General features: G+C 59.0%; 2 protein-coding genes across 2 annotated transcripts in view; both read left to right on the top strand.

Annotated features, from left to right (window-relative positions):
• Positions 1–10,084, top strand: part of LOC308227664 (uncharacterized protein) — a gene marked incomplete at both ends in the record, with an annotated part of 53,903 nt that extends 43,819 nt beyond the window's left edge. The window contains 27 exon segments of the mRNA XM_080630416.1: positions 172–225; positions 456–563; positions 896–949; positions 1,242–1,349; positions 2,054–2,107; positions 2,232–2,285; positions 2,500–2,553; positions 2,896–2,949; positions 3,772–3,879; positions 4,049–4,102; positions 4,176–4,229; positions 4,468–4,521; positions 4,952–5,005; positions 5,190–5,243; positions 5,400–5,453; positions 6,010–6,063; positions 7,007–7,060; positions 7,136–7,189; positions 7,332–7,385; positions 7,508–7,525; positions 7,697–7,750; positions 7,924–7,986; positions 8,297–8,462; positions 8,713–8,819; positions 9,047–9,127; positions 9,349–9,537; positions 9,935–10,084. Of these exon segments, the coding sequence (XP_080486542.1) occupies positions 172–225; positions 456–563; positions 896–949; positions 1,242–1,349; positions 2,054–2,107; positions 2,232–2,285; positions 2,500–2,553; positions 2,896–2,949; positions 3,772–3,879; positions 4,049–4,102; positions 4,176–4,229; positions 4,468–4,521; positions 4,952–5,005; positions 5,190–5,243; positions 5,400–5,453; positions 6,010–6,063; positions 7,007–7,060; positions 7,136–7,189; positions 7,332–7,385; positions 7,508–7,525; positions 7,697–7,750; positions 7,924–7,986; positions 8,297–8,462; positions 8,713–8,819; positions 9,047–9,127; positions 9,349–9,537; positions 9,935–10,084 (2,016 nt within the window).
• A 1,483-nt stretch (positions 10,085–11,567) lies between these two features.
• Positions 11,568–17,305, top strand: SLC31A2 (solute carrier family 31 member 2; the record flags this gene model as incomplete). The annotated part of the gene is made up of 4 exons (XM_080630481.1): positions 11,568–11,638; positions 14,973–15,039; positions 16,243–16,411; positions 17,137–17,305. The coding sequence occupies exons 1-4, from the start codon at positions 11,633–11,635 to the stop codon at positions 17,303–17,305; spliced, it is 411 nt and encodes a 136-aa protein (XP_080486607.1). The 5' UTR covers positions 11,568–11,632.
• Positions 17,306–17,770: the final 465 nt, after the last annotated feature.

Below are 17,770 nucleotides of genomic sequence, written 5' to 3'. Positions count from 1 at the left end.
TCCTCCCCTCGGCTGGGGCTGCTCCAGCCCGTCTCTCCCTGTGCACCTTCTCCAATGATGGGGAATGGAGAGAGGAGGTTTCTGATCCTCACTGAAACCAGAAGGTTAAAGCTGAGCCAAGGGCTCAGTGAACAGCCCATGGCAGGGCCGGGCTCTGTGTTTCCTCCCCAGGGACCACCAGGACCACCAGGAGCAGAGGGGCAGCCGGGGCCCAAAGGCGAGCGGGTCAGTCCCTGCTGGGAGCTGGGGTGATACCAGTGGCACTGGGCTCGCCTGGCCCCGCTGCTGCACGGGTGGGCAAGGACCACGTGGGGTGGCTTGAAACCCACCCCCAGCATGCCCAGAGGTTTACGTTGCTGGGCATGGTTCGGGTACCTGGCACAAGGCAGTCTGGGGTGGTGGGAAATGATGATGGGTAGAGCCAGAATCATCCCGGTTGTCTTCATCCTGCCCAGGGAGAGGCAGGAATCGGTGGAGCTCCAGGCATCAGAGGGGATCCTGGGGAGCCAGGGGAAGATGGGCCCAAAGGGCCACCAGGGAGACCTGGAGAGCCAGGCAAGGAGGTACGTGAGTGCTGAGTGCCACCAGCTTTGGAGAGCTGCAGCTCTGCCCCAGACAGGCTGAGGTGCCCCACTGAAGGAGGGAGCTGATGCTTTGGGGTCCCTTTGCTGGATGAGGTGTTGCTCGGCTGCTGTGTCCTCGCTTTTGGGGCTAGTGCGGGTCACAGCTATAGGTGACCGCCTGGTGCAGGTAAAGCTTGGGGGCCATCAGCACTGAGATCCCAACCAGGGGAGGGTGGAGAAACCCCTGGAAGTCAGAGCTCAGCTTTTAAGCCCACTGCGATGGAGCTGGGGAGCAGGCACTGGATCTGATGCTGTACTTCCTCTCCGGGCAGGGCGATGCTGGTGATGCTGGAGACATGGGCGAGCCAGGACCACAGGGGCAGAAGGTGAGCGCCTCTAACTCTGTCCCTCCTTGAAGCAGCTCAGGAACACCCACAGCCTGCTCAGCCTCCACTGCTCCATTTGCCATGGTGGGGGCTGAAGCAGGACAGGGGTGTCCCCACGGCTGAGGACCCCTGGAGATGCAGGGCTCAGACCTGGCATCACCTGAGCACTCTAGAGTGAACGTGTCTGCGGCACCCAGTGAGAGGGTGAAACGTCATCTCCAAGCAGAAGCTCATGTTATTGCTGTTCCTTTCTCTTCTTTGCGGTGGCACCTCTGTCTCCATCCCTGAGCAGGGTGATGCTGGCCCAAGGGGCCTTTCTGGAGCACCAGGACCAGGAGCTGCTACAGGGGAACGTGGAGGACAAGGCCATAAAGGAGAGAAGGGACACGAAGGTTTGCTGGCAAGTACATAGAGAGGGGCTGCCTCAGCCCATCAGCCTCCCAGTGCACCCACAGCCTGGCACCCACAGCATAGAAAGTGCTGGGAACTGGCAAGGCTCCATAATTAGGGAGCTCTGTGTCTCGTGGGCAGGACTCCAATGTTGGGTCCTGTTGGCACATGAGGATAGTCTGGACTTGGGCCTGTTGGGGTGAAGCCAGAGGAGGCCACGGAGATGCTGCGAGGGCTGGAGCAGCTCTGCTCTGGAGCCAGGCTGAGAGAGCTGGGCTGGGGCAGCCTGGACAAGAGAAGGCTCCTGAAGGGGAGACCTGAGAGCAGCTCCAGTGCCTAAAGGGGCTGCAGGAAACCTGGAGAGGGGCTTGGGACAAGGGCCTGTAGGGACAGGCCAAGGGCAATGGCTTGAACCTGCCAGAGGGGAGACTGAGATGAGCTCTTAGGCAGAAGCTCTTCCCTGTGAGGGTGCTGAGGCGCTGGCCCAGGGTGCCCAGAGAAGCTGTGGCTGCCCCATCCCTGGCAGTGTTCAAGGCCAGGTTGGACACAGGGGCTTGGAGCAAGCTGCTCCAGTGGAAGGGGTCCCTGTCTGTGGCAGGGGTTGGAACTGGAGGAGCTTTAAGGGCCCTCCCAACACAAACAGCCGCATGATGCCATCTGTGCCTTGCTGGGCAGTCTGGGTCAACGCTGAGCACATCTCCCTCTGTGTCCCAGGGCCAGGCTGGTGTCACCGGAGATGTGGGACCCGCAGGAGCCAGAGGACGGTTTGTGAGTCACATCATGTCCCTCCTCCCGTTTCGGCCAAGCACGGACCTGGCAGGGGACACGTGTGTGACTGGGAGCCCTGGGCAGGGTTGACTCAATGAGACTCCTTTGCTTGTGCCCTGAACAGGGTGGGATGGGTCTTCGAGGTGCTCCTGGACTCGATGGTCCCAAAGGAGCGAAGGTACCGTGGGGTGATGGCTCCAACCCTCATCTCTGGGTGAAGTGCCCTTTCCTACCCTTTGCCCAAGGTCTGGTTGTGGTTAGGAGCTGGGTCAGACCTGGACAGGCTGGTGACCTATGGCACCTGCTATGGGACCCTCCCTACCTGGGATCCAAAGCCAACAAGGCAAGGAAGGGGTTTTCTGGGGACAGAGCTGTTCCTCCTTCTTCCCCAGGGAGATCCAGGACCACAAGGCATGCCCGGACCCGCTGGTGCTGCAGGATTAGAGGTACTGGTACCCGGGCTCTTGTAGAGCTGGGCGCTGCCAAAGGCTTCCCTCGTGCTTCACCTCTTCCAATACAAACCAAAGCCAAAGGATTTATTGCCCCATAGCCAGCCAGGCCAGGGGGTCAGGAGCAAGGAGGGGTTTTAATGCCTCACATCTTGGCACTGACTCCCAGGAGGTTCTTAGATGCTCCCAAAACCATCCCTGCCATCAAAGCACATTCACTGCTCAGGTGCTGCCTGGGCATGTGCCCTGGCCAGTTGAACATGGTACAAGGGTTAAAACACCCGAGCAGGAAGCACATGGTGGCGTCAGGCTTATTCTAAATCCCCACCATCACCATAGGGACCTGCTGGAGATGAGGGACCCAAGGGAGATGCCGGCAAATCCGGTCCAGTGGTAAGTACTGGCCCTGACCATGCAAAACCTCCCTGGGAAAGAGGTTTGGTGGCACCTTGAGCCGCAGAGCCTGGGGCTGGGGCTGTGCCTCACCCAGGGGATGGCCACAAAGGCAGCTCTGCTGCAGGTCCTGCTTTGCAACGGGTTTGTAACTGAGTCATTGCTCCCCAGAGCCAAAGCTCCATAAAGGCACTTTAATAGAGCTGTTAAACACTGCAGAAGTGCCACGCCATTGTGCAGTTAATGCCTGGCTCTCAGAACCTGCCTGAGGCAGGTGCACGGTGTTTGGCTTCCTCCTCCTCTGCCTTTCCAAAGCAATTCTGGAGGTCTCTGTAAGGGCAGGGGAGCTGCCTTTGGATGCATTTCATGGTTGTAGCCCTGCCATGCACAGAGCCACAGCTGTATTAGTGATGCCTGCACTCTGCTGCAGGATAAATCCCATTTGCATCCATGTTTTCCCATGCTGCAGTGCCGCTCTGCCCAGGCAGGACAAGTCCTTAACATCCCTGGCAGTGTTCAAGGCCAGGTTGGACGCAGGGGCTTGGAGCAAGCTGCTCTAGTGGAAGGGGTCCCTGCCTGTGGCAGGGGTTGGAGCTGGAGGAGCTTTGAGATCCCTTCCAACCCAAACCATTCCATGGTTCTATGGTTAATTTGTGTGATTACTTTGCTGGAAGACGCTGGCACATGGAATAAGCCCCAGGAATACAAGCGTTTACAGAGCTATAGTTGGGTGAAGCCCCTCAAGGTGCAGCTCCTCGGCCCCAGCTCTAGGCGGGTTTGGGCTGGGGTGCAATGGGTGCATGGTCTGTATGTGCACTGCAGGGCGCAGTGGGTGCCATGGGGCCGCTGGGTGCCCCTGGGCTGCAGGGATACACCGGGCACCAAGGAGCCAGAGGATCAGTGGGTGCCAAGGGCCAGCCAGGCCAGCAGGTAACAGCAACTGCATCTCTGCAATGGGGACATCCCTGAAACACGGTCCCTGGGGGGAACAACCCCACTCCAGACCCTGGTGCAAGTCAGAGGCTTGTACTTGCCCTCCTGCCTTACAAATAACCCAGAGCTGATGCCAATCTCTTGTTCTGTGCCCAAACGAACTCAGGGTTCTCTTGGGCCCCCGGGTGAAGCTGGAGCCACAGGGCTGAGCGGCACCGAGGTAAATGCTGCCCCAATGGATAACCCTGGAGCTTATTGGTCAGCATTGGGTTGATTCCTGGTTTCCTTCCTAGGGCCTGGCAGGTGCGAAAGGGGAGCCGGGCGAGCCAGGAGTACTGGGACCAATGGTGAGGAGCAGGATGGAGTTGGGCTACTGGCACAGGCGCTGGGATGCGGAGATGTCCCTGCTGCAGCAATGGATGCTGCCCATGTACCCCATGGGCAGCATCTCCTGCTCCCACTGAAATATCCCATCTTAGAGCATCCTCCTGTGCACACTGGCGCAAGAGCAGGCAGGGAGGCAAGAGGGGGCATCCCTGCTGCAGCATCCTTACAGAGGGGTTTCCTTCTCATTTGGGTTTTTAGGGGTCTCCAGGACAAGCTGGTCCTGAAGGGTGGAAAGGCCGCAAAGGAGAAAAGGTACCTCCAAAATCCTCCTCTGCAGGGGGCACTGAGGGGGAGCAGCCACCAGGCATGGGGTGGCCATGAGCTGGTCAGCCCCATTGTGGTCCATGGAGAGAAATCAGTGGGAATCACCCTAAGCAGACATGGTTTTCCCCACTGTAAAGGCAACTGCTCATCCATGCCTGGCAAACACAGGACCCTTGGACACCCTTGGCCTGCCTTGGCTGGTTCTGGGGTGAGGGGCTGGCAGGTCTCCCCAGTTCAGCCCTATAGATCTGCCTCCATCCTGCCCTAGGTGCCCTTGGGGGGATACAGGGGACTTCCCTTCACCGGCCAGCTCTGCACCATGGCCTTGGTATCCATCACCAGGGTCCCAGAGCAGCCCCTCTTCCCTGGTCCAGGATGTGGCCAGGCCGCTGGTGACCCACATCTTCTCTTCCCCCAGGGTGATGTGGGGCGGGAAGGACAACAAGGAGTCCCCGGAGAAGCTGGCAGACGGGTAAATGGCACCGCTGTCCCCATGGAGGGTGATGGGAGGCTGATGCTTGGAGGTCTTGCAGAGGGATCCCAGTTTGCTGGGGGCTCAGCATCCCCGGAAGGGGAGCAAGGGGGATGCAAGGGAATCAGCTTAGAGCCTTTAACAGGCTTGAATTGCCCTTGAGGCTTTCTTCTGTTATTCACAGGGCAAGCGAGGCAAGGCGGGCCCCCAGCCCCCGAGAGGACCCCGGGGACACAAGGTAGGTTGGAATCATGTAGCTGGAGGGCCCCGTGTCCCCTTCCAGCCCAAGGGGGGTCTCCTGCACCCCATAGGCTGCTCTCCCTGCAGGAGGCACCAGAGCATCGCTCCTGCCCTGCTCTCACACCAGCCAGGGTCTCTCACCTTTGCATTTCAGGGCCACCCAGGTGACAAGGGGCTGGAAGGACCCCAGGGACCCCAAGGACCCTATGTGAGTATGAGGTTGGGAAGTTATGGGGTACCAGCTGCCCCCCCCCCCCCCAGGTATCCCAGTGCAACCGAGCTCCATGGACAACCAAAGGAGAGACTCATTTAAAATGAGCCGAGTTTTGAGGTGTTCCATCCATCCATCGTTCATGAATCTCCTCTTGCCTTCTGCTTCCCAGTTTCATCCCAGCTACACACAGTCTGTGTGCACTCAGGCAGATCGCATCATTTCCAATCAGTTCCTCTGGAGACCAAACGCTTTCCTTCCAGTGCATCACAGAATCCCTTCCTTTGGGTTGGAAGGGACCTTAAAGCCCATCCAGCTCCAACCCCTGCCACGGGCAGGGACCCCTTCCACTGGAGCAGCTTGCTCCAAGCCCCTGTGTCCAACCTGGCCTCAGAGTTTCTAAATCTCAAACTTTCAAAGCTGCCTCCAAGTTCCTAAAACTGCCTGAAATTCCCAGCATCCTGGTGGCATCCTCAGCCATGGCGAGGTTGCTCCTTGCCAATGGGAGCAGCTCAGCGCAGGGTGATGCAGAACCACATTGTTTCTCCCTCAGGGCATTCCAGGGCTGAAGGGCATGAAAGGAGACCCTGGACTGAAAGGACCCAAGGTAGGTGACATGTACCAGGCACATGAGCACTGAGGTCAGCATTTAACCTGCTGGATGCCATCGCTTTGTCCCCTCTTCTTGAATCCTGGTCACTGCAGCATCTTTGGGGATTGCCCACCAGGTCCCTGGGTGCTGGGACCTTTAGACTCTCTCCAAAGCATCTTCCATCCTCCTAGAGCTGCAAGCAGCAGCAGGCAGTTTAATCCCTGCTCTCAGCACGGATGCTGATGCAGCACAAGCACGTACCTCCTCTGTGCTATTACTGATGTGCTGATGGATCCAACCTTGGCCAGAGAGGCCAAGCTCATCCTTATGGCCCCATCCATCAGCTGGCAGGCTGTAAATCAGGGACAGGCAGTCCCTGGGGGCCGGTGGCTCCTCACAGCCATCAGGAGAATGAAACCCTGGTAATAAATACAGCTTTAAGTGCACTGACAGCTCCTCAATCACTCCAGGGCAATCAGCAAGGACAGAGCTGAGCAGGTTTGGGGAACTTCTGAGGCTTTTCCTAAGTGCTATTTCAGTCTGGGGTAAAAGCCTTTCAGACCTGCAGCTGAGCAGAAGAGGGAGATGCTCCATCACCCCCCTCCTTCCCTCCTATGGCCACAGTGAATTCTACCAAATATAAAGAATGGGCTTGGGTTTTTCTTCATAAATTGCCCATTTCCAGCTGCTTGCTGGAGGCCAGGAGATGTTTGGCCTTGGGAAATGGACCCTCCTGCCAGGGTCATGCAGCAAGCAAAGCCTCCATTGCCTACCCAGTGGAGGACCACTGATTTGATGAGTAACTAGATGATGATGATGATGATGATGATGATAATGATGATGAACTAGAGCAAGGTTCTGATGCCCACCCTTGGGGCAAAGCCCCCACCAATGCTGGTGTCCCTGGAGGGGTTTCCATCCTTCTCTTTGCCACCAAAGCTCTCCCTGTCTCTCCCAGGGCGAGAAGGGCAGCGCGGGGGAGCTGGGCCAGCAAGGGGACGATGGCTTCAAGGTACGTGAAGGGATTTGCTCTTTTCCTCCCTCCCCTTGGTCCCTTGTCACCCTGTGTGACACCTTTGGCTCCTAGGGCAAGCTGGGACCTCAGGGTATCCCTGGAAGGCCAGGACCCAAGGGACAGCAGGTAAGGGCAGGATGGAAGGGGACCTCCAAGAGGTATTTGGGGTGAACTCATTTTTCCATGCCAAATCCGCCTGGGAAAGGGGCTGTGTTGTCAGAGGGCATAGTGCTGGCAGATGCCCTGACCTCCTCTGGTGCCTTTGCAGGGTGACACTGGCCCCCCTGGCACACGGGGACACCCTGGCACCCCCGGGACACCGGTGAGTCCTTCACCCTCCCATCGGGTTTGGGGTTTGCTCCCCAACAGGGATCGCATCCCGCTGGGATGGGGCTTTGATCCCGCCTGCCTCCCGCTTCCCTGGGCCTTGTCCTTCTCTTCCAGGGCTTGTCTGGACCCAAAGTGAGTACAGGGGAGCGCTTGGAGCTGGGCTCAGCCCTGCCATGGGCACCCTCCCCTCCTGCCCTGTCCCTGAGGTGCGGGGTGGCCCCATGGGGCACCCTGAGGTGCAGCTCCACACAGCAGCATCGCACCCTTTGCTTCTCTTCCCTCCTCCACCTCCTCCTTTGGCAGGGGCTGAAAGGCTTCCCAGGGCTGCCAGGACCCAGGGGTGCACCAGGGCTGCCAGTAAGTGGGGCCCCCAATGTCCCTCGTGCCAGAACACGGGTCCCTTGCTCCCGCATGCTGTGGGTGCCATGGCATGGGGACAGGCAGCCGATGGCACCATTGGAGGAGCTGTGAGCATGGCGGTGGGCTCAGGAGCAGCAGCCACTGTCACCAGCGTTGTCATTGTCACACAGGGCCCCCCCGGCCCCCCTGGCCCCAGTGGACCCATGCTGATGCTGTCCAGGGAGGAGCTGCGGGTGAGTGCATGGGGACAAGGGCTTCCCATCCCCATGTGGTGCCACCAAAGCTTCCCATCCCTGCTCTGATGGGTGCCATGAGGGTGGGAAGGGGCTGACAGTGGTGGTGTCCCATGTCCCACTGCTTCTAAGTCCTGTGTGCGTAAGGTCCAAGGCCCTTGTACAAAGAGCAAGCAGATATGGTTAACCCCTCTCCCACCATGCTTGTCCTCTGCATGTCTCAACTCCCTGAGCTCCTGATGATGCTCCTCACCCAAATAAGAGCGAGGGGCTAATATCAGCTTGGTTATGTCCCTTCCTTTGCCTTTAGCACCTAATTTATCCCTCCAACCACCTGAACTACACTGCGGTCTGGGCTCTGCTGGACACCCTGAGCCAGGAGCTGCAAGCCCTCGTGGAGCATCCCAATGGCACCAAAGCCAACCCGGCAGCCACCTGCAAGGAGCTGCTGCTGGCTCATCCTCACCTCCCTGATGGTACCGGGGTGCACACGGGGGGACCCCAGCCCCAGGCAGGGTTACATCAGCATTAACAGGGGATGAGGATGTGGGGGATGAGCTCAATTGGGTTTCATCCCTGGAGGAACGGGGGAGCAGTCTGGCTGCATCCCAAGAGGATGGAGGTTGCAGCCAGGGATACAGCACAAGCTGAGGTGGGATGGCACCGCGTGGCATCATCCCCATGCCAAAACCCTGGTGCTAGGAGCTGCCCTCTGCCTCCCTCCAGGGCAATACCACATCGATCCCAACCAGGGCAGCCCCCAGGACGCGCTGGTGGCCTTCTGCAACTTCACAGCGGGGGGTGAGACCTGCATAGCCCCCGTCCACAACCAGGTATGGGGCGGCTTCAGCCCTGTTACCTCTTGGGGCTGGTGAGGACAGGTTGGTGGGGCTGCAGGGGGACGGTGTGGCCGGTCCCTTGCTCTGCTGGCTGCTGCTGTCACAGGGAGCTGTGGGAGCAGATCCTGGTCGTGGTGTGCGACCAGGCTGCAGGGACAGCTTTGGTACCGCTGCCTTTTTGTCCTGCTTGGACAGTGTGACCCGGTCCCCACTGCCCCCAGGTCCCCATCAAGGCTTGGCTGAGCACTTACACCTCTGAGAACACCTTCGAGTGGTTCAGCACCCTGCCTGGGGGCTTCCTGGTGAGTACCCAGCCCCATGCGACACAAAGCCCATCTCAAGGGGCTGGGGGTCTCCTGTGCAATGCCCAGGCACAGGGGTTGTGCCACCTTCTTCTGCAAAGAAAACCCAAACCAGTGCTTCAGCAGACAGCTGAATCCCAGCTTTCAACCGGGGGGAGCACAGATTCCTCCATTAGATCCATGCAGCTCCCATTACCCGGTTCCTCTCTCATTGCCTGTAGCTCGAGTACACAGGGGCCAGCGCAGTGCAGCTCCGGTTCCTGCGCCTGCACAGCCGCCTGGTCACACAGAAGGTCTCCTACTCCTGCAGACCGGCCCCGGAGCAGGGCCAGCCCCAGCTGCAGAAAGAAATCCGCTTCCTGGCCGATTCCCGGGAGCAGAGCTATGCAGCCAGCCTGCAGGGCTGCGTGGTGAGGCCTCCTGCAGACAGATCCAGACGGAGCCCCTTCCCCAGCATTTGCCCCTTGGTTCACGTTTGCACCCTCAGGGTTTGGGGTAGACCTGGCGGACGAGGCTTCCCATGGTGGGATGGGGATGGGGAGCATCCACTTCCTGCAGCGGGATGGGGATGGAGATGGAGAGCATCCTCTTCCTAGGACCAAGGCTGGGATATGGCAGGGGATGGGGTGTCTCAGGGTGACGGGGGGGAGGCCACCTCCCTGGAGAAGCCGGGGATGGAGACCTGGCCATTGGGTGCACCAAGGAGCACCCAGAGCAGCAGGGGGGACAGCGGGTGCTCCACGAGGGTCCCTCAGGCCACCAGACCAAGGTTTTGGTGCCGCTCAGCTGCCCCTGTGCTCTTTTCAGCTGGACAACGACTCCTCCATCACCGACACCATCTTCCACTTCGCCAGCGAGGAGCTGTCCCTGCTGCCGCTGCGGGACCTGGCCGTGTTCCACAACGGAGACGCCTCGCACCAGTTCGGTTTCACAGTGGGACCAGTTTGCTTCAGCTGAAACCGGTGACACCCAAACCGAGCTGGTGCCCTCCTCACCCAGGAACTGTCCTGCTGGGGCCATGCTGGTGGCTGGGAGTGACAATGGGCTCCCCGGAGATACCTGTCTGTAGCTGTGTTACGGCACAGACTACGCTTCCCTTCTGGAGTAGAAGAATGCTGTTTACAAAAGTCATTTCTCTATAAATTATATATATATTATATATATGAGAAGGTGCTGATTGATGAGTGATGGGGGAGGCTTGGGAAACTGAAATCATCAGGAGCTCTTTGCTAAAGAGAAAAGCAAGCAGCAACACTGCCAGCTTGGGAGGAAAAGGGCTTGGCTTTGCCTTAGTGCACAAATCCATGGATCAGGCTGAGGGGAAGCCCTGGCAGCCCAGGCAAGCAGGTCCATGCTCTGCTGCCTGCTCTCTGCTCCTGTTCCCAGCCTTTCCAGCCATCAGGTACTAAAAAGGGGTGGAAAAGGCAAAACCCCCCAAGTCCTGGCTCTGTTTTGAGTCTGCAGCTCCTGTGAAGGGCAGAGGGCTGCTATAGCAAGGCTGCTACAAGGCTCTGATCAGGCAAGGGCAGGGACTGGAGCTGTTTGGCTCCGTGCTGCAGCACTGGTATCACTTCATATTTGCTGTTCCCAGCAGTGTTTCTCTTGCCTCTTATCATCCCACTATCGCTGGGCTGCTTGGCCCCAGGCAGGCAGAGGTTTATATGTGGTACCCAAGCCTAGGTGCTGGTACACAGCCCAGAAAGCCCGGATCTCAGCTGGCTTCGTGCTGCAGTGTGGTTTTCTCAGCACCCTTCAGGTTTGGGACCGTTAAAGCAGAGCTTGCCCACTCTGCCCTCTAGCACAGGTGTCCAGGCTGCCCTGTTGTGTGCCAATGAGGTTGGGCATCAATGCTGATGCCAGCAGAGCAGTGGCAGCCAGGTACCCTGTACCAGGGGATGGGGAGAGCAGCAGCTGAAGCTTTCTGAGGGGCACAGTTGCCTATGGAGTGGTTCAAGCAATGCCAAATCCATAGAATCCCGGCCTGGTTTGTGTTGGAAGGGACCTTACAGCTCCTCCAGCTCCAACCCCTGCCACGGGCAGGGACACCTTCCACTGGAGCAGCTTGCTCCAAGCCCCTGTGTCCAACCTGGCCTTGAGCACTGCCAGGGATGGGGCAGCCACAGCTTCTCTGGGCACCCTGGGCCAGCGCCTCTGCACCCTCACAGGGAAGAGCTTCTGCCTAAGAGCTCATCTCAGTCTCCCCTCTGGCAGGTTCAAGCCATTCCCCTTGGCCTGTCCCTACAGGCCCTTGTCCCAAGCCCCTCTCCAGGTTTCCTGCAGCCCCTTTAGGCACTGGAGCTGCTCTCAGGTCTCCCCTTCAGGAGCCTTCCCCCCTCCAGGCTGACCCAGCCCAGCTCTCTCACACGCTCCCGCCCCCCCGCACTACATCTCCCGGGAAGCCCCGCGCCGCGCGTCAGGAGCCCGCGACGGGCCGGGAACGGGAACGGGCCGGGAACGGGAACTGGCCGAGCTGAGCCGCCCCGGGACGGGCCCCGCGCCGCCGCCATGCAGGTGAGCGGGGACGGGACGGGGGGAGCCGGGTGTGTGCTGGGGTGCGTGTGCCCGCGGCCTCCCGTGCGGCACTGGCTGCCCCATGGATCAGCGGGGACCGGACCCCCGCTCCGGTGCGGGCGGGCGCCGGACCGAGCTTCACCCGTTCCCTCCTTCACCCCGGTTCCCCTTCACCCCGGTTCCCCTTCACCCCGGTTCCCCTTCGCCTCAAGCCTAAGCGGGGCTGTGTCAGAGCCCGCAGATAGCGGGGGCTCCAGCGAGCTGCGCCCAGCTCTGTCTGTGTCTGTTTGTAGCCGGTCTGTCTGCTCCTCGCAGCCCCGTGCTGCTGCATCCCCACCCCGAAGGCTTCCCCATCTCCACTCTGCCAGCTTCCCCTCACCCGTCTCCGTCCGTGTCCCGTTCCTCATCTCCCATGGAGGGGCTGTCACCGCGCTGGGCTCACACCAGGCACTCGCAGCAGGAGCTCAAGTTCCAGCAGAGGCCTTGAGCCATCAGCCCGAAGTGGATTCGCTTCACACCCAGAGCTCAGATGTGATCCCACAATCCCAGCATCACTCGTGATGGAAGGGGCCTCTGGAGATCATCCAGTGCAGCCCCCTGCCAGGGCAGGGCACCCAGAGCAGGGCACACGGGAACGTGTCCATGGTGGGTTTGGGATGGCTCCAGAGAGGAAGACTCCACAACCCCCTGGGCAGCCTGTGCCAGGGCTCTGCAACCCTCAATGTAAAGAAGTTCTTGCTCATGTTGAGGTGACGCTTGTTGTGGTTCAGTTTATGGCCATTGCTCCTCGTCCTGTCACTGGGCACTACTCAAAGGGTCTGGCAGCGTCCTGCTGGCACCCACCTTTGAGATACTGATCTGCACTGATGGGATCCCCTCTTCTCCAGACTAACCAGGCCCAGCTCCCACAATCTCTCCTCATCACAGAGATGCTCCAGACCCCTGAGCATCCTTGTGGCCTCCACTGGACCCTCTCCAGCAGCTCCTTGTCTGCCTCGTACTGAGGAGCCCAGCACTGGATACAGTGCTCCAGATGTGGCCTCACCAGGGTCAGTAGAGGGGGAGGAATCACCTCCCTTGACCTGCTGCCACACTGCTCCCCATGCACCCCAGAATGCTGTTGTCCCTCCTGGCTGCACGGGCTGGCTCGTGGTCAACTTAACTGATCATCCACCAACAGTTCCAGGTCTCTGTCAGCTGAACTGCTCTCCAGCAGGTCACCCCCAGCCTGTACCGGTACTTGGGCCCTTGCTGAACCTCACTGGGTGATGTTTAAGGCTACTGGGTCCCCCCAGTTTCCTGCCAGCGGCCCCCTGCAAGGTCCCAAGGGTGGCTCACACCAGCTCTTGGAGCATCCTCCCCAGGACAATGTGTCCCCAGCATGGGGCTGCAGCTTGGGCACCCTGTGGCACCGTCCTGCTTGCCATGCTGCTCTGCAAGCCAATGAGCTGCAGCTCCTACAGGCTCATCCCAGTGTGCAGGGCCGGGTATCCCAGTTGGACTGGAGCAGCAGGTCGGGATGTGCTGGGCAGCCGGGGTTTGTGTTTTCACAGCATCCCAGCCTGGTTTGTGTTGGAAGGGACCTTAAAGCTCCTCCAGCTCCAACCCCTGCCACGGGCAGGGACCCCTTCCACTAGAGCAGCTTGCTCCAAGCCCCTGTGTCCAACCTGGCCTTGAACACTGCCAGGGATGGGGCAGCCACAGCTTCTCTGGGCACCCTGTGCCAGCGCCTCAGCACCCTCACAGGGAAGAGCTTCTGCCTTATCTCCAACCTGAACTTCCCCTGTTTCAGTTTGAACCCATTCCCCTTGTCCTGTCCCTACAGGCCCTTGTCCAAAGCCCCTCTCCAGGTCTCTTGTAGCATCTCGCTGGGTAAGAGGCATTTTGGCCTCATGGCCACACTGGGTACCTAAAGACCTGACTTCACCCCAGGCTGGGTGACCTGGGGCAGCAGAAGGGATCTTCTGCCCATTACTTGTGTTCCCTTGTCACTGAAGTAGTTACCTGCTCCTCACAAGGTGCTGCTGACTTGTGGGTGAAACCTGTAGAGGAGAAATAGCTCCATTTAAATCTAATTATCATGAATCTGTTGCCAAAGGAAGCTTAAAGCTGTGAGCCAATTACACATGCTAATGTGCAAGGGTGAGGAGTGGCCGAAGGGTGTAATTAGAGCCCGTTGTAGTGTGGACGCCCGGTTGTTGGATGGTATTTCTGGCCAAGGCCAGTCCTGTTGACTGCATCTGCTGGTGTCAGTAACAGGGTAACAGCAGAGAGGAGGGCACGAGCCCCACGAGCCATCCCTGGAGAGGTTCACCAAAGGGAGGGGAAAAACCCAACAAAAGTCCTGGTTTTTTGATGGTGAAACCAAGCAGGGCTTGGCATTGTGGTGCCAGCTCTGTGGGAGGGTTCTTTACACAACAGCAATACTTGCTCCTCCTGTTTCAGTGTGATAAGGGAAGTGGGTTGATGCCTTTGTATGATCCCAGCTTGCACCGATGCTGCTCTGCCATGGAGGCGTCCCGGGACCAGCCCATGGTCAGGAGGCTGCGCTTGTGGCTCTGGGTGCTTCAGCAGAGAAACCCCTGGGAGGCAAAGGGAAGCAAAGTGGCTGTGATGAGGCTGTGGATGGTGTCCACCAGCCTCTGTCTGCCTCCCACAGACCTTCCCTTCTCAGATCTGGGCTAATGAAGCCTTGGCTCATCTCTCACAATCATAGAATGGGACGTGGAGCTCTTGGAGTGAGGCCATGGAGCTGCTGCGAGGGCTGGAGCAGCTCTGCTCTGGAGCCAGGCTGAGAGAGCTGGGCTGGGGCAGCCTGGAGAAGAGAAGGCTCCTTAAGGGGAGACCTGAGAGCAGCTCCAGTGCCTAAAGGGGCTGCAGGAAACCTGGAGAGGGGCTTGGGACAAGGGCCTGTAGGGACAGGCCAAGGGGAATGGCTTTAACCTGCCAGAGGGGAGACTGAGCTGAGCTCTTAGGCAGAAGCTCTTCCCTGTGAGGGTGCTGAGGCGCTGGCCCAGGGTGCCCAGAGAAGCTGTGGCTGCCCCATCCCTGGCAGTGCATCCCTGGTTTTTCTCACTGGTCCAGACGCACACAGGACCTGGTGCAGGAAGTCAAGGGCACAGTTAAGCCTGCTCAGCGTGACTCTCAGTTTTCAGTACAAGTTCCTCTTCCCGTTCCAGAACCTGTGGAAAAACCGATTGCAGCACTGGGTGAATCCCCGGCTGGACTTAGCCCTGGGGGATGGGATGAGGATGTTGCATGGACCTGCTGAAGACGCAGATGCCCCAACCCCTGTGTCCATCACTCCAAGGCAGTTCCTTCTCCTCTCTTCCAGATGTCCTTCTACTTCTCGGATACAGCAGTGCTGCTCTTTGACTTCTGGAACGTCCACACCCCCACAGGTAGGCTGCCAGCCCCAAGGCACTGTCCGTCTGTCCATTCATCCATGCATCTATCCATCCATGCATCCATCCATCCATCCATCCATCCATCCATCCATCCATCCATCCCTGCATCCATCCATCCATCCATCCATCCATCCATCCATGCATCCATCCATCCATGCATCCATGCATCCATCCATCCATCCATCCATGCATCCATCCATCCATCCATCCATCCATCCATGCATCCATCCATCCGTCCGTCCATCCATCCATCAATCCATCCATCTATCAATCCATCCGTCTGTCCATGCATCCATCCATCCATGCTTCCATCCATCCATCTGTCCATCCATCCATCCATCCATCTATCCATCCATCCATCCATCAATCCATCCGTCTGTCCATGCATCCATCCGTCCATGCATCCATCCATCCATCCATCCATGCATCCATCCATCCATCCATCCATCCATCCATGCATCCATGTGCCGCTGCCTGTGCTCTCCACCTGGAAGAACGGATGTGGAGCATGGAACTGAAGAGCAGCTTTGCACTCCTGTGAGGAGGAGTGAAGAGCAGGACCCCGCAGCATTAACTCTGGGGCACTTACTGTGTGCAGGGCTCAGGGCAGAGCTCAAGTCACTGCAGGCTCCATCCTCCAAACCCAAGAGCAGCAGACAGGGAGGTGTTGGAATCCCCCCCCAGCCCTGCCAGCCCCCACAAGTCAGTGTTGGATCAGATCCCATTTCTGGTGGTTTTCCTTTTATTATCCCAGAATCACATTATAGCCCCCAGTTTTTTCAGTGGAGTCGATGCAAAGATGCTGATTCTTTTCAGAGCAATCGCCCTCCAAAAAAATACTCCCTAGGAATTTAGAGGGAGGAATTGGGCTAAATGCACCATTTTCCGGTGCTTCACCAACCTGCTGCCCAATTCCAGTCCTGGGAGCCCATTCCCTCCACTTTATCCCATGGATATCATAGAATGCTTTGTGTTGGAAGGGCCCTTAAAGCTCCTCCAGCTCCAACCCCTGCCACAGGCAGGGACACCTTCCACTGGAGCAGCTTGCTCCAAGCCCCTGTGTCCAACCTGGCCTTGAACACTGCCAGGGATGGGGCAATGTCCAAGCGCTATTCCCAAGCACTTTGTGCCGGTTCCCACCACCTCTCCCCCCACACCAGTGCATGGCCATGGGCAGCCGCGGGTGTTTCCCCGCAGGGATGGTGCTCTCGGTGCTGGTGATCCTGCTGCTCTCCATGCTCTATGAAGCCATCAAGATGGGCAAGGCCGTGCTGCTGCGGCGGGCGCTGCAGGCGCTGCCCCCCGGCCTCAGCCAGGAACCGCTGCTGGAGCCAGAGGAGGGGGTCCCCAGCCCCACGCAGGGCAGGTACCACAGGGACCCCTCGCACCCTGCTCAGGGTAGGGGGGGATCAGGGATGTGGATGCAGCCCCCTGGGAGGGAGGCTGGAGAGAGCCAGCCCTGGAGTGCTGAGCTCGCAGGGAGGGGTGGGACAGCCTCAGGAGGTGGCCCCAGGGGTATCCTGCCCCATCGGGGTCCTTTGGGAGATATCCAGGGTGGTTTCAGCTTCGTAAGGGATCACATTGCCCCGGGAGCTATCATGCAGGAGAGTCCTTGTGCTTCGGGAATGGGCTCAGGCACCCCAGCAAGGCTGACCCAGGCTTTCCCTTCCCACCCTTGGAGCCAAGCGCTAGGTTTTTCCTCTTGTATTTAATCCCAAGCCATGCCTGAGGATGCTCGCTCACTGCCAGTATCCTTTGGAGTAGGATTTCCCCCTGTGCTGCTATTTGCAGCCCCCATACCTTGCCCCACTTCCCAAACCCATCTCTGGATGCTCTGGGATACCAGCAGGGTAGGGGGGAAGCTTCCAGCTGCCCCCAGCCCTTTGCTTATGAGGTTTCTCAAACCATGTAGATGAGGCCCTCGGTGCCATGGGTTAGTAGTGGCCTTGGCAGTGCTGGGGAACGGTTGGACTTGGTGATCCTAAAGGTCTTTTCCAACCTGGTTGATTCTATGATTACAGGGGGTTGGAACTGCATGATCTTAAGGTCCTTCCCAACCCAAACCACTGTGATTCCATGGTTCTTCCACAGGTGGTTTCAGTACCACGTTGGTCAGACGCTGTTCCATGTGGTGCAGGTGGTGCTGGGCTACATGGTGATGCTGGCGGTGATGTCCTACAACGCTTGGATCTTCCTTGGGGCCATCGTGGGCTCCACGCTGGGCTATTTTGTGGCGTACCCCCTGCTCGGTCGGGGTTAGTCGCTTCCCGTGGGATGCTGCACGCTTCCTGCTCTTTGTCTGGAATTGCTGCTGTCACTTTGCTGGGTCTCTCCTCCTGTGCTGCGCAGGACGCAGCACCCAGGGACTTGCTGTGGGGACTGGCCCAACTCAGGGTGGGTATTGCTGGGGAAGGGGAGCCCCATGGCCGCCATCCATTGGTGGCTGCCCCCAGCTCTCAGGGAGCTTTGGCTGGGTGAGGATGGCGGGGGGGGTGCTGAGTGTTTCCTCCCCCCACCACTGCAGGATTCACCCTGGCTGCAATGGGAATGGTGCAGTGATGGGGATGGGGACACAGGGGACCGGTACCCCTGTGCCCTCCTGCCCAGCGCTGCCCTGCACCAAGCCCCTCTTCACACAGTGCCTTCTAGGGAGAACGGGGGGTCCTGCTGGGCCCCCCCTCCCAGTGCTTCAGGGATGGGGTGGGAGCAGCCCCCGAGCTGTGGC

Source organism: Psittacula echo, assembly GCF_963264785.1.
Source record: "Psittacula echo genome assembly, chromosome: 16".
In the NCBI taxonomy this organism is placed as follows: domain Eukaryota; kingdom Metazoa; phylum Chordata; class Aves; order Psittaciformes; family Psittacidae; genus Psittacula; species Psittacula echo.
This window is presented reverse-complemented; position numbering and strand designations above follow the sequence as displayed.